Genomic DNA, 23,789 nt, shown 5'->3' with positions numbered 1-23,789 from the left:
CACCCGGCTTGCTCCTATCTTGCCCTGCTAAGGGGTTGAGCTTCCCCCTAGCTGGGCCCAGCCTGCCAGCCCATCCTTAGGACCCTAATCCAGGATCTTGAACACCAATACTCCCCTTTCTCCCTCCATCCTCCCACCCACTGTGCCGTCCAGCAGAAGTTGAGTTTCCTACAGCCTCTCTGTGTGCTTCATTGACTGAATGCAGATGAACGCGCACGGCCAGTGCCACCGTCACTTATGCTCTGCCGCTGGGGCCTCAGTCGCACTCTCAGCTGAGGACCAAGCCTTGCTTAAATCCATCCAGAGTCAAGGTTCTGCCCTGCACAGCCCATGCGCACATTGGCCACTGAGCAACATCCCCGAGTGTAGGGGCCTGGCTGAGCTTTAGGGGAAGCTGCAGAGGGACTTTGAAGTGCCCAGTCCTGACCAGCCCAGGGTGCCCAGAGGAAGGGCACCCACCCAGCACCTCCCTTCCAAATAAAGTTTCAAAGGTCACCAATAATTCTGCTGAGACATGTTAGTGAGAGCACAGAATTTCAGGTGGGGAAGATGGAGGAGTCCTGGAGGTGGATGGTGGCGACGGTCCCACGGTGGGAGTGGACTTAATGCCCCTGAGCTGTACACTTCAAAATGGTTAAAACGGTAAAGTTCATGTTATGTACACATTACCACCACGTTTTAAAAGCGTTAGAGATGAAGAGAGGTTGAGACCAGGCCCGCAAGTTTAACTAGTTTACACTAGCAGGAAGCGAACCAAAGGCCCCAGACATCTGCTGCAGTGAGCTTCCTCCCCTGCTTAATCGCACTTCACTTTTAAAAAATCTTTACCCTTCCGTACAAAACATTTACGTGTCCTGTGTTGTTTACTCCACAGCGCCCCCAGATTTGCCGTCAGCACCGGAGGAGGACTGGGGCATGGCTTTGAGACCAGCAGTGGCTCAAAGGCAGATGTGCCGAGAACCAGGTGTGCGACCTGCACCTTCTCATCTGTAAGGCGCAGACAAGAATACATATTGCTAAGATTTTGTGAATATTAAACAAGCTAACAAGTGTGTTAAACTGAATTTCACTAGACTATAGCACCTTGAAAGCAGGGAGTATTAAACTAGCCAAGGAATTCAGCAGTTGTTGATTAGTTTAACAACCTGAACAACGTCATTCAAAAGCTCAAAACTTACATGAAAAGGGCTACAAATGCAATTTGAGATTCTAATTGGTGAGCTTTGCTATTAGCCTGAGAGGAAAAGAAGTAAGCTTCTCAGGTAAACAAAATATCACAAAATGCCTATTACTGTTACTTTGGTGGCCCCAGTGAGCCACACCTTGTAGAGTCTGCACCCTGGCTCAGGAGTTGGCCGTGAGACTAACTTTGGCCAATGGGCCATTGGCAAAAATACTGAAAGTGGGAGCTTGATAAGCGTTTTCACATCGGGCTTGGATGTACCTCCTTAGCGCCCAGTGACCATGCTGTGAGGGAGCCCGAGCGGCCACCCAGAGGCTCCTGTAGGAACTGAGTCTCCTGGCCAAGAGCCCCACTAACTGAGTCCATAGGTCCCCAGTGTGGACTGCCAGCTGTGGGGTGAGGCCGCTTTGGATTCTCCAGCCAGCCCATCCGCTAAAACAGAAGGCCTTTGATGAACTGGCAGTGTCATGGGAAATAATACACAGTTGTTATTTTTAAGCCACTGGGCTTTGGGGGTGATCTGTTACCTAACAACGAATAACTGAAACAATTCCTTTTCATTTTCCCAATCTCATTTTGGTTATCAAACATGAACAAGGGAATTCGTGGAAGAGAGCATACCTTGATATTTAAAGTCTCTAGCTATGGAATCAAAACTTAGCTTGTAATTTTGGTTTCACTGCTTACTTAGCCATGTTGCCTTGGGAGTATTACTTAATCTCTCTAACCTTGTCTGCAAAATGTAACACCTGCTTCAAGTGCCTCTAGTGGGCATTCACTGCTGGAATGTGTAAGAAAAACTTCAGCTTGCCTGAACACACAGTGCTCAGTAAATGTCAGATATTATTATGAAATATACTGGCTGGTACTTTTATGCTGAGAACTACAGAACGGATTCAAAATGAAACAGGGGCAAAGTTGACTGGTTGAGAAATAGAGACAAGCTTTGGAAGTTTACAGGGCATTATATGCCCATAACTTTCCTTCAGGAACAAAGAGATCAAGGCCTGTTAAGAGGCCTCAGAGAAACATGACAAATTCTGGCTGCTTGGTGACCCAAAGGGCTGCCCTACATTCTCAAGCCCTCCAAATCTTATCTGGGTCTCTCACCCAGAAGACTGTATCAGGCAAGTGGCCTGAAAGCCAGAGAGTCACTGAGGTTTGCAGAACGTGCCACCTTGAATTGTTATCTGAAATAGCCAGTTGTGAGCTCTTCATAAATGAAAGGAAAATGTTCCATGTTACCTCATTAGTTGAGGGAAACAAGGGAAATCTTCAAGAATGGGCTTTTTTTTCCCTTTGCCTTGTTTTTCTCCAGAAAGAGCTCACAGAAGCTAATAGAGTGAAAGCCCAGATTCCCAGTCCCTGGGTTTTTTTACATTTCCTTTCTCACTGAGCTGTCCCTGATGAGCGGTCCTGTGATGCTGATGGATTTTGGCAGTTCCTGCCTGCTCGGCTGGCTGCTACAACCTCCTGCCCCAACCCTCACCCCCACTCCCCACCCCCAATATTGAAAGAGATTAAAGATTAAAAAAAAGTAAAAGAAATTAGAAGAATCTTAACATAAAAAAGAAAAAAACATCAGTCCTACCCCAGATCCAACTAGGTTTCCCATGAGTCTCCCCTGTCCGAAAATAAGGAAAGTCACCCTTTAGGAAGGAAAGGACTGGGCTTGGTGTCGCAGGGAAGTCAGATACAGTGAGACGAGAGACCAAAGTCAAGAAAGCAAAGTAAGTTTTAATACACTCTGCTTGGAGTAGCAGAGCGGGCCTGCCTAAGATAAGACGGGCAGGCGTGGGTGCTCATTCTGAGGCTTCCTTTATGTGGTTTTGGCAGGGCAGAGAGGTCCTTGACTGACAGCTCTCTAGGCTTGTTCTGATTGGTGAAATGGGGGCAGGGGCTGTGCTGTGCCTGTGCCTCTGATGTTTCTCATCTGGGGGGACCCTGAACATTTCCTGAGTCACTCTTGGACCCTCTGGCGTCATCTGATTAACTCTCTGAGTCATTTCCGGCTTTCTGGCTCTATTTGATCAACTCCCTGAGTTATCTTTGGGGGGCCCTTTCTCCTTTCCATCCCGCTCATTTCTGTCTTTCTGCCTAACAACTCTGTGGAAGCCGCACATGAACTGCTATTCCGTAAATGGAGCATAGGGCCATATTTTAAAAAACGGTGATTTCTAAGAAGAATTTTCCATTTTTCATTAGAAGAGAACGGCTCCTGTCAAGGTGTAGCCAAAGAGAACTGGTGTCGTGCTGAGAATTTTCCCAGCTAGAAAGCTGGAGCCCTGGGCTGAGGGGCAGGGCTGCAAATGAGAAGCTCCAACACCAGAAGTTCCCAAGCTGCTTTCCTCCCCAGGGGAAGGATTCTCTGCGGCCTGAGACTCTGTCCCTTCCCAGCACGTCCATGCATCACGCTGGCTGTACCAGTCTACCACGTCAGCTGAGCCAGGAGCTACTGAGGCCAGGTAGGAGCAGGAAAATGCCTTTTCCTCCAACAGAGAAGTCATTCTTCAGTTTGTGCTGTTCCTACAGCCCCCACAAAGAACTACTGAGTGCAAACAAGATGCTCAATAAATGCGGTAACTCATGGAGGAGTGTGTGATGGCTGAATTCATAGGTCAAGTTGGCTGGATCACCGGGCATCCAGATACTTGGCTAAACATTATTTCTGGCTGTGTCTGGGAGCGGGCTCCAGGATGAGATTAGCATTTGAATCAGTGGACTCAATAAAGCAGATTGGTCCCCTCAGTATGGGTGGGCCTCATCCAATCCACTGAGGGCCTAAAGACTGAGGAAGGGACAATTTGAATCCTCTGTTGAGCTGCGATATCAGATATCAGGCTTTTACCCGTGGAACGAGACTTACATCGTTGCTCTCCTAGTCCTCAGGCCTTCAGACTTGGATTGAACTGTACCCCCAGCGCCCCCGAGTCTCCAGCTGACAAATGGCCGACGTTGCCGAGGCGACAGGCCAGAGGAGAGGAGGTGGAGGAAACCCCAACCTCAGGCGGTAGGAAAACGAGACAAGCATTACTTCAATTACAAGAGATGAAAATAATCATCTTTGACCTCTGGTTATTTCCTCAGAAATGAGTGGAACACATTGGCTTCCTGCTAAATAATTTAATTTGATCTATTAAGATGACCAGAGCAGGAGCTCTGCACTCAAAGGTTAAACCTTTACCCCTGAAGAATAGGCTTGCTGTGGTCCCTTTTAACCCCAAGTCCCTGCAAATCACACCAAAAGAACTGAACACAATCTTAGTTCCTTAAAAGAGAAGCTTCTGGGATAGCTTTCTGGTCGGTTGCTGTGTTACCATTTCCCCTCCTCCAAACTTAAGAAAACTGACTGGGTAATTTGTAGGTCTTTTTCCCCCCACAGAAACCTCTTGACACTTATTCCTTGAGGATCTATAAGTCTATTTTCCTTTCATATAAATTCCTCAATTCAGTATTTTAAAAGTTGTTCCTTGAGGATCTGCAAGTCTATTTTCCTTTTCATATTAATTCCTCAATTCAGTCTTTTAAAAGCCCTTTTTTATATCACATTTTAATTATTTTATGTGGAAAATAGTTGAACATGGTATTAACTGGCAAATATAGTTTGAAAAAACTCATCAACCCCAGATTAGTCCAGAGAATTAACAGCAATAAATCTTATTCCCAACTTCAACTGACACCTCCTAAATGAAGTTCCTTATGACAGCACTTCCTCCAAGTTGGCACGCTTGCTTACAGATCACAAAAGGAACATACTGAAATAAAAACACCTCCTGACTTTCTGCTTGGGCTGGTGGTTTATATCATATTGAAGGAGAAAGATTGGAGCAGCTGGAAGCTTTTGGTGATGCATTGTCAAGTTCTACAACAGCCCCGGAGGCTATTCTAGGTCCTTTGCAGTTAGTTCTACAAAGGTTTTAGAGTCAGCTTGCCAATTTATGTATAAACACACAAAAAATAGCCTGCTGGGATTTTGATTGGGATTGTACTGGATCTACATTGAATCTGTATTTGGGGAGTATGACATCTCAACAACATTGAGTCTTCTGACACATGACCAAGGTATATATCCCCATTTGTTTAGGTCTTCTTTAATATATCGTAGCAGTGTTTTGTAGTTTTCAGTGCACAAATCTTTCACATTTTTTTGTCAATTTTATTCCTACCTTGTATTTTTTATGCTATTATAAATATTGACTTTTAATTTCACCTTCTAATTGCTCATTGCTGTCATTTTGAGTTTTGCATACTGCTTTGTATCCTGCAACCCGGATAAATTTGCTTATTAGGTCTAATACCTTTGCAGATTCCATTGAATTTTCTACATAGATGATCATGTCTTCATTGAATAAAGGCAGTTTTATTTTTTTCTTGGCAGTCTGATGTCCTTCATTTGTTTCTTGCCTAAGTCTAGAATGTCCACTGAAATGTTGAATAGACAGATCTCTGATTTGTTTCTGATGTTAGGGGAAAAGTATTTAGTCTCTCACAATTAAATAGTGATATTAGCTGCAGTTTCTGTAGATACCCTTTATCAGGTTGGGAAAGTTCCCTTTATTCCTAGTTTGCCTGAGTTTTTTTCAGAAATAGATTTTGTCAAATGTGTTTTCTGAGATGATTATGTGAATGTTTACCCAACCCTGTGTTCCTGGGATAAGTCCCATAGCCATGATGTATTATCTTTTTATTATATCATAGGACTTAACTTACTAGACTCTTGCTTAGAATTTTTGCACCTAGGTTCGTAAGGCATTTTTTTTTTCCTTTTCTTGTAATATATTTGTCTGGCCAGGGTGTCAGGATATTTTGGTATCAAGGCAATGCTGGCTTCACAGAATGAGTCACAAAATATTCTCTCCTCTTTGATTTTTTTTGGAAGAGTTTGTGTAAAATTGGTATTATTTCTCCCTTAAGTGTTTGGTAAAACTCACCATTGCTATCTGGGCCTGAATTTTCATCATAGGAAGGTTTTAAAACAAGTTTCTTTGGTAGATACAGGGCTATTCAGGTTATCTATTTCTTCTTGAGTAAACTCTGGTAATTTCTGGTCTTTCAAGGAATTTGTCAATTTCACCTGTGCTGTTGAATTTATTGGCATAAAGATATTCCTAATATCCCCTACTGTTCTTTTAACATCTACAGGATCTTAAGTGATGTTACTCCAGCATTCCTTATATGGTAATTGGATTCTTTCCTCCCTCACAAGTCTGATTGGAGAGTTATCCATTTTATTGATTTTTCCAAAGAGCTTTTGGATTGACTTTTCTCTATTACTTACTATCTTTTATTTCACTGATTGCCACTTTGATCTTTATTACTCATTTTCTTCTGCTTACTTTGGATTTTATTTGCTTTCTTCTACTTTCCTAATTTGAAAAGTGAGGTCACTGATTTAAGACCTTTCTTCCTTACTAAAATAGGTATTTAATGTTACAAGTTTCCCTTTAAGTACTGCTTTAGTGATAATGCACACATGGTTTTTTCACTTTCAATTACTAATTTCCCTAGATTTCTTCTTTGACTGTTAATTTTCAAACATACGGGGATTTTCAAGGGTTTTTCTATCTTCAATTTCTAATTTAATTCCACTGTGGCCATAGGACATACTTTGTATGATGAATATTTTTGAATTTATTGAGATTTTTTAATGGGCCATAAAGTGGTCTGTCTTCATAAATGTTACATGTGCACTTGAGAAAAGTGTGTATTCCACTATAGTAAGGTGGGATGTTCTATAAGTATTAACCAGATCAAATTGGTTGATATGGTTGTTCAAGTCTACATTTTTGGTGATTTTCTTCTAACTTGTTCTATCAATTATAGAGAGGGATATTAAAATCTCTAGTAATTGTATATTTGTCTATTTCTTCTTGCAGTTTTATTAACTTCTGCCTCATGTGTTTTGCAGCTTTATTACATGCAAAACATTTAGGATTGTTGGGTCAATTACATTCATTAACTAACCACATTATCAGTATGAAATAAATGTCTTTAATCCCTGTTAATATTCTTTGCTCTGGAATCTCTTAATACAGCTAGCTTGCTTTTGACTAGTTTTAGCATGGTGTATCTTTTTTGATCCTTTTACTTTTAACCTATTTGTATCTTTAGAGTACACTTCTTGAAGGTAGAATACAGTTTGGCTTTTTAAAAATTCAGTCTGACAAGCTCTGCCTTTTAACTGGGGTGTTTAAACTATTTACATTTGATGAGGTTATTGATATGGTTGGCTTTGTCTACCATCTTGCCATTTGTTTCCTATTTATCCCATCTGTTTTCTAGGCTCTTTTTTTTCTGTCATTTTTTAATCAAATATTTTTTATGATTCCACTTTATCCCTTTTGTTAGTTTAATGGCTACAATTTTTTAGTTGGTTATTTCAGTGGCTGCTTTAGGCTTTTTAGTACAGCATCTTTAACTCCCAGTCCACAAACGATAGTGTATCATTCCACATACAGTACAAGAACCTTACAACAGTGTAGATACCCCCCTCCTAGTTTATAAGCTATTATCACCCATTTTACTTTTACATAAAGTCTAACTACTCATTGTTTTTGAACGACTGTCTTTTAAAGAGGTTTAATAATAAATCATATTTACCCACATTGTTACTATTTTCAGGGCTCTTTATCCCTTTGTGTAGATTTCCATCAGGTATCATTATTCCTGAACATCCTTAAATTATTTTGTAGCACAGATCTGCTGGTGAAGAAGTCTTGCAGCTTTTGCAAGTCTGAAAACATCCTAATTTCTTACCTATTATTCTCTTTACAGTGGTGTCTGGTCTGTTGTTATCCAACCACTGAATTTTCAAATGTGGTATTTTTTATTCCTCTATTTCCATTTGATACTTTCCCAATCTGCTTAGTTGTTTTTATACTCAAGCTCTTTAATCTCCCTTATTTCTTTAAATACAAAATATGCTTTATATTGTATTCAGTAATGTTTAGTATCTTAAGGCTTTGTAGGCCTGCTTCTTGAGTCCACTATTTCTGCTCACTCATCTATTTTATTTGTGAGTTTTTATTGTGAACTTATTTTCCTTGAAACTACCTCTGGCTCCTCCAAAGACAATCTATTTTACTGGAAGGCACTAAAATCCTGCTCTTTAAATTTCCAACTTGAGACTTTTTTAGACTGCCCAGGTTGCATGAACAAGCCACTTCTTAAGGGCTCCTTGTGCTCAGAAGAGATGTTTTCCCTCAAGACAGGCAATCTTCTTTACTATCTGTTGCAGTGGGGGTTGGGGGAGAGTACAAAGTGGGGTAGGGGAGGCAGACAGGCTTATTTATAGTCCTCCCTTACACTAAGTCTACCCTTCTGGGTGTCTCAACTTGACAAGGTCTCCTAACAGCCCTTCTATGTTAGGCAGACCCTGAGCTGTGTCTGCTGTTCTACTGCCCCTTCCCCAGCCCAGGCTGTGAAAAGCAAGGTTTGATTTAACATCTGACAAATATCCTAAGGGTGAAAAGTTGGCATCAGTACCCTAACTACTTCTTTGGGTTTCTACTTCATTAGAAATTTATTTCTTTAGCCTTTGAGAATTCATATTTTGCAGTTCATCGATAGATTTTAAAAAATGGTTCTTGATATGTATGCCTTGAGTTTTAGTTATTTTCAGCTGGTCCTCATCAGCCATACTGCTGGAAAAAATAATTCTCTTGATTGTTCTTTAATACACAGCACCCAAACATCCTTCCCTGAGCCAGAGGTATCCGGTGAGAACACACACTCACACACGTAGGAACCAGCTCGCTTGGGGAAAAGTCTCAGATCCACAAGCACTGGGACCTCAGTAGCTTTATAGTCTGTGCCTCTGTTTCCTCACAGATCAATGTGAGAATTAAATGAGGTAATGTATGAATAGCACTTAGAGCAGGGACTGGCTCTTATTATTATTATATGAAAAAGTTGCAATCATGAGCCCGAGTAACAGCACACTTACCCACCCTACAGTTGCCATCCCAGCCACTACATCAGACAGTAACCTACACCCTTGTGCTTATACGGACAGGGAGAAACCAGCAATGAGCTATTCACTGGACGAGAGGCCCAGCTGTAGTCACAGGACGGACCCACATCCAGAGCAGCAAACAGATGCTGATCTAAGAAATATCATCATCATACAAGCCTGACTAAACACAGCGTTTTTACCATTAAGAAATCTGAGAATAAGCATGAACAAAAACAAATGTGATTTCAAATTTTGTATTTTCTTATGGTGGACAGCCATCATTTGCCCCAACAGCCATCTGAAGCCAATAGTCTTGATTATTAAAAATCACAAAGTTGTATAAATGTTCTCCTCCTTTTCGAAAACCATGCTCATTTTCTCTCCATGAAACAGGGCTGTCTGCAAAGCCTTGAACGGACAATGTAACCCAAGGAGCTAACTTTGGTTCATCAAAGTAGTGACTGAAAAAGAAAGATAATAAAAAACAAGGAGAATTATGAATGTTCACATTTTTTTTACTTACTCAAGGTAAATGGTTTTTATGATGTTCCAACGAAGCTTAGCCCTTATGGTTTTGTTATAAAAATTAGGAGATGGAAATTAAATTCTTGATGCTATGCTGTGAATTTGATAAATTTTAACCAGTATACAAAACACAAAACAAACTTCAGCTGTTCTCAAGCTAACTGTAGATCATTTAAGATTCAAAGAACAACAACAAAAAACCCCTCAAACTTAGAGTTTCCTTCCCTTAAACAGTGCTTTTTTCAGAGTCTCTGTTAACTCAAAGTGCAGAAAAATTTACTGGATTTTTTAAAATTCAGCTTTCCTATTGAGGAAAATCAAAGTACTAAACAAATAAATATGAAAAAGGATGCTGGGTTTTAAAAAGAAAACCCTAAAGACTTAAATCTTAAGGACATTTTTAAAGTGAAGACTGAGAAGGCATTGTGCTCACTTTTTAGTCTTTCCAATATGGGATTTGAATTTCCCGACATTAGATACAATGTTGCATTTTATTCCGAAGTGAAAAACTCAGTACTGTTTTATACAAACCGTGGCTGATTAGGGACACCCAGGTTTGTTAGCGCTGAGCAGAGAGATCTTAGATATGACTCCGGTTCAAAGATGGTCAAGTCCTTTCTTCCACCCCACTTCAAAGAGAAACATTTTGCAGAACTCCAATATTTAAAATAGACCACAAAGCATTCCAGAAAGTGCTGTTTTCTTAAAGTGGTATTGTAACTTCAGCTGTACCAAGAAAAACGTGCAGTTTGTTTTCAAGAAGCATAGCTAAGCTCTGCTCTGTGTCTTTCATAAGGATCCGCGCTTGGCAATAGTTTTCCTATCACCAAGGATAATTATGTTGTTTGAGATGATACTGTTACTGCACTGAGAGCCCACGCATGGAAAAAAGGGGAAATGTGTGTGAGAAAACCCTGCAATTTGGCACAGTAGCACTGCCCACAGTGGCACATCATCTGCTCTAAAACCTCACATTGGCAAGGGCAAATGACGTACAGAAGGCAAAAAGTGTTCTCACCACAGCTGTTCCAAGAGGAGACATATCTTCTCTGAAACTATGAAACCAGTGATTGTACACAAATAAGCTTTTGCCACCACTGTGCTTGGCTGAGGACAGCAATAGGTTGATATGAAATTATTAGGCTCATTATTTCTGTCACAAAAAATAAGAAAGAAAGAAAACTTGATATCCACCACATGATCATTTTCAAAGTATGAAACCCCTATTAAAAGCAGGAAGCCAGCAGAGCCCTAGAGCCCGGGACCCTCGTACGCACAGTTCTGCATGACTGAAGACAGCGCCCAGCCAGTCCAGGAGCTCCGGGGCGCTGCACGCCACCTCAGGGTCTCCCCTGAGTGAGCTGCTCTGCAGCACTGGGCACTGCAGGTCGGCCACTGTGCTCAGGGCTATTTTTGGCTGATGCTCCTGGATTTGGTAGTTGGAAAAGTATGACACCATCGTTGAGTCTTCTGCACCTAAAAGCACACCATGTAAGGCCATTTGAATACTGTAAACAATATCAGTGGATTCCTGAAACCACCCCATTCCCATCTGAGAGTTATGGGAAGCAGGTAGGATTAAATACTCATTTTCTTTCACATTTTTCCTGGAAAAGCATAATACTTTTAGATTCAACTCATATTAGTTTCATCATCTGCTCTAATAAGAAAACTTTGACTTAATAAATAATACCACAGGTATTACTTATACTTAAATAAAATGAGTGAACTCTACAGAGAGAGGAGTATATTTGCACAATCTCTGTAAAGGAAACAGAAGAGGAACTGAATGACAGAATCTTATTCAAACTTGTCTTTGAAAAACCCAGTGAAATCTAGTTATCCTCAAGGATTTTCCAACAGCCTTGGAAAACAGCAAGGGTGGCCCCCTGTGGAGCAAAGGGCAGGCTTGCTTACTGTTTAGTGAAATAAAAATAATGTCTCCCTCCCTCCCTCCAGGGCAAAGGGCAGCAGGCAGTAAGCCTGGAGTTCTTTACACTGTGGGCTCCTCTCCTGAAAAGCAACCCTATGCCAGAACCACCTGACCCACTGGGTGTCACCCTGTAGGCACTGGGATTTGGTGAACTGGTGTAAATGCTGACCCCCTGGCCCCGGCTATTGCTGCGAGTAATTAAGTCCTTTGTCTCTGGCCTGGGCCTTGTTGTCTTCTGCTGGCATCCATGAGACCGTGCAGGCTAACTTCTTAGCTTTGTACGTAGGGCAAAAATCTCAGACCCTTCACAGTTCCTATCAGCCCTTAAAATAATGAGGAGTCTTAGGAACACAGAGCTCTCTTCAGAGCCCAATGCACAGAAGGCCCTCAATGAAGACTTCATGCAACTGAAATGTCAGTTAGTCTCTCTGCCCTCCTGTATCTCTTCTTTAATAGGAGAAGCGCCAACATATTACAGACCTGGGACTCATGCAAGCCACCCCGAGCACTCACGACCAGAAACTTCCCAAGAGGAGCAGATGGATACGCCTATTTCCAAAATGAACTTATGGGATCCCTGTTCTCTGAAGGAGAATGCCACACCGTCATAATTGTGATGATTCAGTTCATTATCATCTTGGGATGGATCAAAGATATGCTTCTAAAAGGCACTGGCAGTTTAAGTAGATTAACACGTTTGGTGACCACCAAACTTTGAACTAAATTTAGTTTTCTAATCAATTCCAAATTACAACAAATTTAATCTGACATTAGTGGTACAGCTAATTTACCCTGTAATAATGAATAAGCAGTCTGGGTATATAACTATTATTTGTGTTAAAACATTACAGCCAAGGCTATCTGAGGTAAGGTACAGGAAGGAAGGGGAGAAGCAGGTAAAGGCTGCTCTGAAGACACCCTCAAGGTCTCCAGACCTACATACAAGCCAAGGAGATGGAGGCGGTTGGCTGCACACCGAGATCATCCTGCACGAGGCTCTCTGGGATGTCAGAGGAGACAAAGCAGCTTCCTTAATGTTTACACATATGTGTACACAACATCCCTGATCATAGGGATGAGTCACTATTCAATCCTCCATTATTATTCCCCTTGATTTAACAACTACATTTAAAAATCACTGTATTGTTATATAATTTATTTTTCATACCTGTATGATGCCAAGCCAAAAGAAAATCAAATTTCAATGGCTTCTTTTCTTTGAGGGACCAAGATATTCTTTCATACTTCTTAGAATCCAAGTTGAAGGATAAAGCCACCAAATCAATGGAAATAACTTGAAAAAATGGAAGAAGGAATAAACAGTTCATTCATATATTCACAGCCTGCACTGTGGAAAAAGTGTTATATTAAAAAATCAGAATTTTTGAACATTTTACTGTTTTTTTCTTGCATTTCCTCTGGTTTACCAAATCAAAACTCAGCCTTTCATGGGCATTTCTAGCATTGAGAGTTAATAACAACAGATGTTTTAAATTCATATTTTCTGTAGGTCAAAGACCAAGGGCTGAGGTCCTTGCAAGGAAGGCCAATTCTAATCTGCTTATGGATGCAGCAGCCTTCACTACTGATGTTAAAGCCAGACACCATTAGCAGATCGACATCTATTCCCTCCAGGATGACCTTCTGCTAGTCTTTATGACCTTCCATATCTTTTTCTACTAGTCTTTATGGCTTTTTACCTGTCTTTTATGACTTTCTACTCATAAAAACTTGGGCAATCAAAGGAAATTCTTTATTAAGAACAAGTGGTAGACTCTTACCTTGAGTTCTTCATTACTTTGAATTTTTGACCCAAAACACATACACCTAATAGATTAGTCCACTTCTATGAGCATTATAAGATGCAGCTGACAGCTGAAGAGAACTAGGTGTGACAGCCCATCCCATTCTCTCCAAAGCCCAACCGAGAGCCTCTGCGGTCAGAAGTTTTAAAGAAAAAGCCATACTTTCAAATGTTCGAATTTGAATTGCTACAGAAAGATTACTGACTTGTTAGGAACTGATGTGGTGGGGTGAGCATATTACTTACTAAATTTCATGATTCTTCTGCCAGAATACTGAGATGGACGACCTTGAAGTCCAGTTTCTTCATAAGTATCCTTATCCAGTGACAAAATTAATTTCCCTATAAATCAAATAATATTCCCATAAAAAGATGTTAAAAAAATGACATGTTCCTAGCCATAAAAGAAAGCATAGCAAATTGAGCAGTTAGACATCAGTGTAATAAAATGCATATAAGAATCCTCTTTATAATACAAAGATATTATTTACACGTACATGTCATTTATAATACAAGGATATAACTTACACATTATACATACAAGGATATTACTTATAATAGTGAAACCAGAAATACCTAAATTTTTATTAAAGAAGGAAGAGTTAAATCATGATATACCTCTTCTTTGGACTACCTTCAAGATATTAAAAATAGTATGCTAGAATTATATCCCATGGTATGGAAAGATGTCTAAGACAGCTTGGGAAAAAAACAAATTTAGAAACAATGTATTACGATGTGATTTATGCTATAAAAAAAAAATAGAACAACCTTTGTATGTGTTTATAAATTCACTATGTACTTCCCTCTTGGAAATCAGGAAAATGTCATGAAGAATAAACATCAAACTTTAACAACAGCTCCTTCTAAGAAAGAGAATGAATCTGAGGATTTGCCTTAAAAAAAAAAAATAGTATGTTTTTCTTTTAAAATTAAGGAAAAAGGAAGAAAATGAGTGTGTTACCATTTGGCAGTAGGGCAACAGTATTGTCTTCATCAATATTTGTATTGTATGTTAGTGCATAGCATGAACCTGTAAGAGAAAGCCCAGAGGGGAAATTAATGCAAGAAAAATAAAGTCACACCTGCAAAAAATTAGTGGGTTATTTTCACATGATAACAAATCTTCCAGGTGAGTAAGGGTCCATATCTGCCACTGCTCCAGCTCATCAATGAGCCTAACACACTCAGGGGTGCTGGAGGACACAGAAGGCCACACTCCTGCCAGTTCACTCTCCAACCCAGGGCCTATTTGTGCAAGCTGATGCCCATTGAGCAGAGAATGGGCTCAGGGTGCAGCACGTACCTTTGGAGATGCTTGCAGAGACACAAAGTAGGATATTAGGTAAGCATGCACTCCTGAGAGGCAGAATGCCAGGTGAAGCTTCAAAATGTGCCAGGAACTTGTCTGAAGTTAAAGCTACTCAATCTCATGGAGCCTCAGTTTCCTCTCTTGTAAAATGGGGATCCTAGGCCTATATCATAAAGTTGCTACAAGGGTCAGGCTGGTAAGATGTAAAAGTACCTGTTACAGCCAGTGCCCACATTACCGACACAGTAGTACCGACCTTCAGAATAGACGAAAGGGGGCAGGGATGATGGAGTGGATGGCAAGGTGGAAACCTCCTTCCACGCACACACCAAGGAAGCAACTACAGCAAACACAACTCATTCTGAAAATGACCCAAAGACTGCAGAGCAGACCATCCACACCTGGGGAAGGAGAGAAGGCCACACAGAGAAAAGTGACAGAACCACAATCAAGCAGGGCCTAAGCCCTTCCTCTATCCCAGCGCACAAGTGGGAGGGAATGAACGGAGCAGGAAGAGGATAAGCACTCAGCTCTGCACACCTGGCCCTGGAGATCTGCTCGGGGAGCACAGTCCATATCACACTGGGCTTTGGCTAATGGTGCAGAACACCAGGGAGAGCTGGAGCACACTGTGGGGCTGAGGCTCCTGCTGCTGGTGGAGGACAGGCATCCTTGGATGGTCCTGCTAACAAGCCTCATCACAGAGGCAGCAGTGCGAAAGATTTACTAGCAATAAATCTAGCACTTGGAAGGGTGCCAGAGGGGCCAGGTTTGGATGGAGCTCTCTCCACAGGAGAAAGGGCAGGTGGACAACACTTCCCTGGCCCTCCCTCTGCCCATCTGATGGGGCACTCATGGGAGCCCCACATACTTCAACCCCCTCACCGGTGGCTCAGCCCCAAGGTACTTTCCTGCGTGCCCAGCCCACTTGGTCCAGCAGCATGCAGACTTTGCTGCCTGGCATGCAGAGGGAGACTTTGCTGCCTGGCAGATGGAGAGAGCCTTTTCCAGTTTTCCTGGCTTTCTCTCAGCTCAACTGGGGAGGTGCTTGCAGAAACCAAATATTAAGCCTGAATATTTTTTATCAATGAAAATTAACTCAAACAGTAAAGGCAGTAGACCAATTACTAACTAAGCAAGTATGAAGTTAAAAAAAAAAAGTAGTAAAATCAACTATAAACAAAATCAGTCAAGGGACACACACAAAAATTAGATGTTCATGACATCTAATAAGTGTGGAGGAAGAAGAAGAATAAAAAAGTAGTACTTTTAGAGTGGGTTCAAAACTGAGTGACCATCAACTTAATATAGACTATTATATATTTAGGAAACTATGAACCTTATATTAATCATAAGCCTAAATAAATCCTATAATAGATTCACAAAAAAATTAAAGAAAAAAGAAATCCAATCACAACACTAAAGAAAACCATCAAATAATGAGAAGAGTGTAAGAGAGGAAGGATCAGAAAAAACAACCAGAAAACAATTAATAAAATGACAATAAATACATACCTATCAATAACAATCTTAAATGTAAATGCAATGAATGCACCAGTGAAAAGTCAGGGTGACAGAATGGATAAAGAAATGAGACCCATCTTTATGCTGCCTACAAAAGACTCATTTCAGACCTAAAGACACACACAGGCTAAAAGTGAAGGGATGGAAAATGATATTTCATGAAAATAAAAGGGAGAAAAAAGCAGGAGTAGCAGTAGTTATATCAGACAAAACAGACTTCAAAATAAAGAAAGTAACAAGAGACAAAGAAGGACATTATTTAGTGATAAGGTGATCAGTCCAACAAGAGGCTACAGCCATTATAAATACCTAAGCACCCAACACAGGAGCACCCAAATATATAAAACAAATACTAACAGACCTAAACGGAGAAATGCTGTAACTCAGTCATATTAAGGGATTTTAACACAACATTTACATCAATGGACAGATCATCCAAACAGGAAATAAATGAGGAAACAGAGGCACAGAACAACACACTAGAACATAGAACAGATGGACATAACAGATATATACGGAACATTCCACCCAAAAACAGCAGGATACATATTTTTCTCAAGTGCAAATGGAACATTCTCCAGACTAGATCACATATTAGGACACAAAAAGACACTCAATACATCCAAAAAGACTGAAATTATATCAAGCTTCTTTTCAGATCACAGTGGTATGAAACTAGGAAACAATTACATGAAGAAAACAAAAAATCCACAAACACATGGAGGGTAAACAACATGCTGTAAATAATCAATGGATCAATGAACAAATCAAAGAAGAAATCAAGCAATATAGGGAAACATATGAACACAAAAATACAAAATTCAAAATATGTGGGATGCCACATAAGCAATTCCAAGAGGGAAGTACATAGTAATACAGGCCTACCTCAAGCAACAAGAGCAATCCCAGTCTAAACTTACAACTAAAGAAACTAAAAAAAGAAAAGAAACTATAGAAACTAAACTTACAACTAAAGAAACCAAAGGCATTACATTGATATCCCTCATGAACCCAGATGCAAAAATCCTCAACAAAATATTGGCTAACCAAATTCAAAAATATATCAAAAGGGTCATCAATCATGACTAATGAGATTTATTCCAGGGATGCAAGGACCGTACAGTATTCATAAATCAATCATTGGGATATACCACATTAACAAAAGGATAAAAACCGTGACAAAATTCAACATCTTTTCATGCTAAAAATGCTCAACAAAATGGGTATAGAGGGTACACATACCTCACATAATAAAGGCCACATATGACAAACCCACAACTAGTGTCATATTTAATGGCAAAAAGCTTAAAGCTTTTCTTCTAATATCAGGAACAAGACAAGTATCTTCACTCTAACCACTTTTATTCAACATAGTACTGGAAATTCCTAGCCATGTCAATCAGACAAGACAAAAAGATAAAATGCATCCAAATTGGTAAAGAAGAAGTAAAACTATCACTATTTGCAGATGACATAATACTATATATAGAAAACCCTAAAGACTCCACCAAAACCTATTAGAACTAATAACTAGATTCAGCTAAGTTGCAGGATGCAAAATGAATACACAGAAATCCGTTGCATTCCTGTATACTAACCACTAACTAGCAAAAAAGAGAAATCAGGAAAAGAATTCTATCTATAATTGCATCAAAAAGAAAATACCTAGGAATAGACATAACCAAGGAGGTTAAAGACCTGTATTCTGAAAACTGTAAGACACTGATAAGAGAAATTAAAGAAGTACACAAATAAATGGACATGTTATCCCATGCTCATGGATCAGAAGAATTAATTATCAAAGTGGCCATCCTGCCCAAAGCAATTTACAGATTCAGTGCAATCCCTATCAAAATACCAAGAGCATTCTTCAATGAAGTAGGGCAAAGAAACCTAAAATTTATATGGAACCACAAAAGACCCTGAATAGCCAAAGTCATCCTGAGAAAGAACAAAGCTGGTGGTATTACACTCCTTGACTTCAAGCTGTTCTATAAAGCTACAGTATCAAAACAGTATGGTACTGGAACAAGAACAGACCCACAGATTAATGGAACAGACTAGAGAGCCCAGATATAAACTCATGCATATATGGTCAATTAATATATGATAAAGGAGCCATGAATATACAATGGGGAAGACAGTCTCTTCAGTAGGTGATGTTGGGAAACTGGAGAGCTACGTGCAAGAGAATGAAACTGTATTACTGTCTACCTCCATACACATAAGTAAATCTGAAATGGATTAAAGACCTAAATGTAAGACATGAAACCATAAAACTCTTAGAAGAAAACATAAGCAAAAAAACTCTTGAACATAAGTATGAGCAATTTTTTCCTGGACATATCTCCCCAGATAAGGGAAACAAAATAAAAATGACCAAAAGGGGCTACATCAAGCTAAAAAGCTTCTGTACAGCAAAAGACACCATCAGCAGAACAAAAAGGCAACCCACAGTATGGGAGAATATATTTGGAAACATTTTATCCAATAAGAGGTTATCATCCAAAATATATAAGAACTCATACACCTCAATATCCAAAAAACAAATAACCCAATTAAAAATGGGGGAAGGACCTGAACAAATACTTCTCCAAAGAAGAAATACAAATGGCCAACAGGCACAAGAAAAGATGCTCCACATTGCTAATCATCAGAGAAATGTAAATCAAAACCACAATGAGATGTCACCTCATACAAGTTAGAATGGCCACCATCCAAAAAACAAGAAATAACAAGTGTTGGTGAAGATATGGAGAAAAGGGAACCCTCCTACACTGTTGGTGGGAATGTAAATTGGTGCAGCCACTGTGGCAAGCAGTATGGAGGTTCCTCAAAAAACTAAAACTAGAAATACCATTTGACCCAGGAATCCCACTCCTAGGAATTTACCCAAAGAAAACAAGATCCCAGATTCAAAAAGACATATGCACACCTATGTTTATCGCAGCACTATTTACAATAGCCAAGAAATGGAAGCAACCTAAGTGTCCATCAGTAGATGAATGGATAAAGAAGATGTGGTACATATACACAATGGAATATTACGCAGCTATAAGAAAAAAACAGATCCTACCATTCACAACAACATGGATGGAGATAGAAGGTATTACGCTCAGTGAAATAAGCCAGGTGGAGAAAGACAAGTACCCAATGATTTCACTCAACTGTAGAGAATGAGAACAAAGAAAAACTGAAGGAACATAACAGCAGCAGAATCACAGAACCCAAGAAGGGATTAACAGTTACAAAAGGGAAAGGGACTGGGGAGGATGGGTGGGAAGGGAGGGATAAAGGGGTTAAGGGGCATTACGATTAGCACACATAATATAGAGGGGGGGGGGCACGGGGAAGGCAATATAGCACAGAAGACAAGCAGTGACTCTACAGCATCTTAGTATGATGATGGACAGTGACTGTAATGGGGTATGTGGTGGTGACTTGATAATGGGGAGAATCTAGTAACCACAGTGTTGCTCATGTGACTGTATATTAATGATACCCTAAAAAAAAAATAGCATATAACCCATTAATTCCACTTCTAGGAATTTATCTAAATAAAACAAAATCCCTAATCCAAAAAGATATATCCTCCCCAATTTTTATTGCTGCATTATTTACTATAGCTAAGATATGGAAGCAACCTAAGTATCCATCAATAGATGAATGGATAAAGAAGATGTGGTACATATATATCATTGAATATTATTCAGCCATAAAAAGGAAAGAAATCCTGCCACTTGTGACAACATGGACAGAGCTAGAGGGCATTATGCTCAATGAAATAAGCCAGGCAGAGAAAGACAAATACCATATGATTTCACTTATATGGAATCTAAAAACAAAACAAAATGAACAAAATAGCAGTATGCATAGACAGTGAGAAGTGACTGGTGGTTACCATGGGGGAAGGACTGAGGTAGGTGGGTGGAGAGGGTGAGGGGTTGAGGGGGATAAAGGGGCACAAAATTCTCAGTCATAATATAAGTTGGTCACAGGGATGGAAGCACAGCATGGAGAATACAGCCAACGGTTCTGCAGCTTCTTCCTATGCTGACAGATAGCAACTGCTCTGTGGGGGGGGTGAAGATTCAGTAATGCGGGGAACTGATGAATCACTGTGTTGTATACTTGTAACCAAGACTGTGTATTATTGATACTTCAATTAAAAAAAAAAACAGGTAAAAGGAATGTCAATGAGACTAAAGACAAGATGTCCAGCTTCGTAAGCGGCCCAGCAGCAACAGAATGAGAGAAGCTGCGGTAACTAGGATTCTTCCCGGTCCCCCTGGAGTGGGCAGACACAGGGCTATGACAAGATTAGTAAGTGGCCTTTTTTTCTTAGAAGTACAGTGGCGTGGTGGGGGTGGGATTTTAAAGACACTCCGAAATAGTTTCAAACAAATGACTCCTAGGAAAAAACTGGAACAAACCAATGAACGCAGCAGATATGACTGAAAATCGGGTGAGCAGAGGAGGGCAAGGGCCACAAAATCTAAGTAGAAGACATGGAATGAACTGCAATGAGCCCCTGGCTCTGACCTGCCGTGGTTGCATCAGGAGAACAATCTTTTGAGGCAGCTGCTGTGGGGACCGCTGGCAGCAGAGCGGACTCTGCAGCCACTCACACACAGTAGTGCATCTGAACACATGGATCGCGACTTTCCTCTCCATCAATTCTTGTTTAAGATGAGGATACCCTCATGTTACCACATCCTCACACAACACTTGTGGACAAGTATAATCAGAAACCACTGCCTAAAGAAGGCACAAGAGTACGGTGAGAATACTGAGGGGTGGGGGAAGGGATGCATGCACTTGACCACACAGACTATCCCCACAGCCCCTATTTAAAACAAGAGAAGAACCCTAGTGTTGTGATAGGATCCACCTATACTTGCTCATCTTGCCACGTTCACAGACACCATGTGGTTTTTCCTACCTTTCTTTACAAAGGTGTTGATGAATTCCTGTGTTATTAACTCATGAAGAGGTAAATTCTTCACAAAGTAATAGGGTCCAGTTTCCATAACCAGGTTTTTCAGTTCTTCTGAGAGTATCCCACACTCAGGTATCAGAAATGAAACCTATTGGAATATGTAATATAAACAAGTCTTATTTTCATGTAGATCAAAACCCAAGTCGTTAGGGTTGATATAAGATCACGAAGCCTACTAACTATTCCCTTACATGTTTCTACAAAACTCTTTTAACTTACCAATCTCCAGAAAAGAGAAATTTGACAATTCAAGTTTTTCATTTCTGCTTTGAAACATGCTATACCGGAAAGCTGGATAAGCAAAATAAAAAAATTTAATGGCATGCTCTTACTTTTTTGCAAATTGCCTATTTTTGCAAATGAGCAATAAATTTTTATGTCCTGTCCACTATAATTTTTAGGGAAATAAAGCACAACTGAATATCCCTATATTTGTTGACTTTGGTAGCAGGGTGGAATCAAGGGAACTGTCCCTTTGGGCATAAGGAATTTAGAGACATCAATTTTTAAGAGTTCACAGGAAGCAGAAGTGCTCCTGGATGCTTCCGTTTTTTAGACAGAAGAATTCTACAGATCAAATGGGGCGAGATAAGGTACAAACCCTATTACTGTCTGGCATGAGCTGTCCAAAGCAGGCATGTTAAATGTAACGAAATTGTTCTCCCGAAGTTCTAATGCCAGTCTGTTCCCGAGGGGCCAGGATCCTGCAGCTTCTCTCATTCTGTTGCTGCTGGGCCGCTTACGAACCTGTGGCCGGACAGGTTAGTGTGATCAATTTAAAGGGTAAAAGGCCCAAACCATCATCATGTTCATACTGATATTTTTTGGAGGCCTCGCCACTTAAATGGGCTGGTGAAAACGGCCCACTACACACTTGACGGGGAATCTGGCCTGTTTTCTTGTACTGAAGAAGCTGGGTAAACCAATAATTAACCTCACTGATTACTTTCCACATCTGCGGAAAAAGGCGCCCCGAGAGGGTGGCATCTTCCCGAAGCAACAGCCAGCGTTACCAACCCCATAAAGCTCCTAAATTGTGCTTAAGAGCAGGGCCACCACAGCGAATTTTTCCCCAAAGCTGCCTAAATGGCGCACTTTGGCTGGAGACCGCAGAAGGCGGCAGGCAAGGCATAAAGTTTCTCAGATACTGAACCAGTTTAGAAAAAGAAGTCGCTTTCTGGGTCTGGACTCAACAGGGTGCTGGGAGAAGATGCGCAGACAAGAGGCGGGAGAAATCAAGGGACGGAGCGCGGTTCTGGCCTCGAGCTGCAGCCGGCCTGCGGCTGCACATCGCAGCCGTCACACTCTCCTAATTCGCTAGTCCCGACCCAGCCTCTCACACCGGACCCCACGGGATGCTATCCACTCGAGCTGGTCTAGGACCCGAGCAGGCAGCCAGAATACCAAACTTTGGAGGCGGCCAGGCACACTTCCCTGCCACGCCTTCCGAGGGGCTGGCACCGTCCCCGCGCCCAGCGCATCCTGGGAGTTGTAGTCCTGCATGTCGACAAGCTACCAGTTTGGAGCAGTTAAGAGACTACACCTCTCAGCATGCCCGGCAAGAGGTCCCGCCCCTCCGCGCACCAGTGCGGGCCCCTCACGCCGCGCAAAACGCGGATCTCCCCAAACTTCTCCAGCCGGTGAGGATGGAGCTTGAATCGGCGGGCCCGTGGCGGCCGGACTCACCCTGTAATTGTGATAGTGGGTCTCCACAAGATGCCGGTGGCGCGACTTGTCGTGCCCGAAGTTGGATTTCTCGCAGACCAGCAAGTGCCGGGGTACCTCTCGCAGCCTGCGAAGGGTAGCCATGCTCTGCCGGCGCAAACCGCCCTCCAGCTTAGCGCCCCGCCCCTTCCCCTCTCCCGCCCTTTTCCACGCCTCACCCGTTCCTCTCCTCCCTTAGCCCCGCCCCTTCCCGCCCCCACCCCGCGTCTTCCCTGCGAGCATGCGCGGTGTGGCAGGGCCGTACTAGCGGAGACAATTGGATTTGCGGCTTGGCTGGCTAAGAGAACTGGGATCCCTGGCAGAATCTTATGGGGTCAATTCACTGCCTGAAATGGAAATACTTGACACCTGGAAACCTGGAACTTGATTTTTCCAAGCCGCCTATTTTTCCCTTTCTTCCTCCCAGCTGCTGTCTCTTGGCATAAATCCCCCTTCTGTGTCCCCCATTGGTCCTACAGAAGGAAGTTTGTGTAGGAAAGTAATACATAATTTCCTTCTGTTTTGCGCCCTACAATGACTCCTTCGTAACCACTTTTAAGGTCTCTTTCTAAAAATCTCTTCCGAATTTGTTAATAATTTTTTGCTGTTGGAGGTTATAGTAACAATTCATTTTTCCATAATTTTTAAGATCAACTCCAACTACTGCATATACATGCATCTTAAACTGAAGTATACACAGTCCCAGTTCTGTGCAGAGAGGATGCAACACAGCACACTGCTTGTGGTACAACTTCCTGGAGCATCAATTTTACTGTAAAATTCAGAAGAACTGAAGTTTAGTAATTTACAAATTCAAAACTAAGAGAAGGCTGGAGAGTCATTTGCCAGTC

General features: G+C 41.2%; 1 protein-coding gene across 5 annotated transcripts; it reads right to left on the bottom strand.

The window, feature by feature from the left end:
* Positions 1–9,377: 9,377 nt before the first annotated feature.
* On the bottom strand, positions 9,378–23,093 carry RPP40 (ribonuclease P/MRP subunit p40). 5 transcript variants are annotated; one of them, XM_073224199.1, is made up of 10 exons: positions 22,921–23,060; positions 21,836–21,981; positions 21,454–21,525; positions 21,178–21,322; positions 14,364–14,432; positions 13,646–13,741; positions 12,764–12,889; positions 10,940–11,138; positions 10,681–10,815; positions 9,378–9,598 (listed from the first exon to the last, which is right to left on the bottom strand). In XM_073224199.1, the coding sequence occupies exons 2-10, from the start codon at positions 21,851–21,853 to the stop codon at positions 9,400–9,402; spliced, it is 1,059 nt and encodes a 352-aa protein (XP_073080300.1). In that variant the 5' UTR covers positions 21,854–21,981; positions 22,921–23,060; the 3' UTR covers positions 9,378–9,399. The 5 variants fall into 5 exon arrangements, with proteins under 5 accessions (XP_073080300.1, XP_073080301.1, XP_017527030.1 ...); XM_073224200.1 differs by lacking the exon at positions 21,454–21,525; XM_017671541.3 differs by lacking the exons at positions 21,454–21,525; positions 21,836–21,981 and having other exon boundaries at positions 22,921–23,090.
* Between the last annotated feature and the right edge of the window lie 696 nt (positions 23,094–23,789).

The sequence above is a fragment of the Manis javanica genome, chromosome 16, assembly GCF_040802235.1.
Source record: "Manis javanica isolate MJ-LG chromosome 16, MJ_LKY, whole genome shotgun sequence".
Classification (NCBI taxonomy): domain Eukaryota; kingdom Metazoa; phylum Chordata; class Mammalia; order Pholidota; family Manidae; genus Manis; species Manis javanica.
The sequence above is the reverse complement of the archived record's forward strand: the minus strand, read 5'-3'. Positions and strand labels throughout refer to the sequence as shown.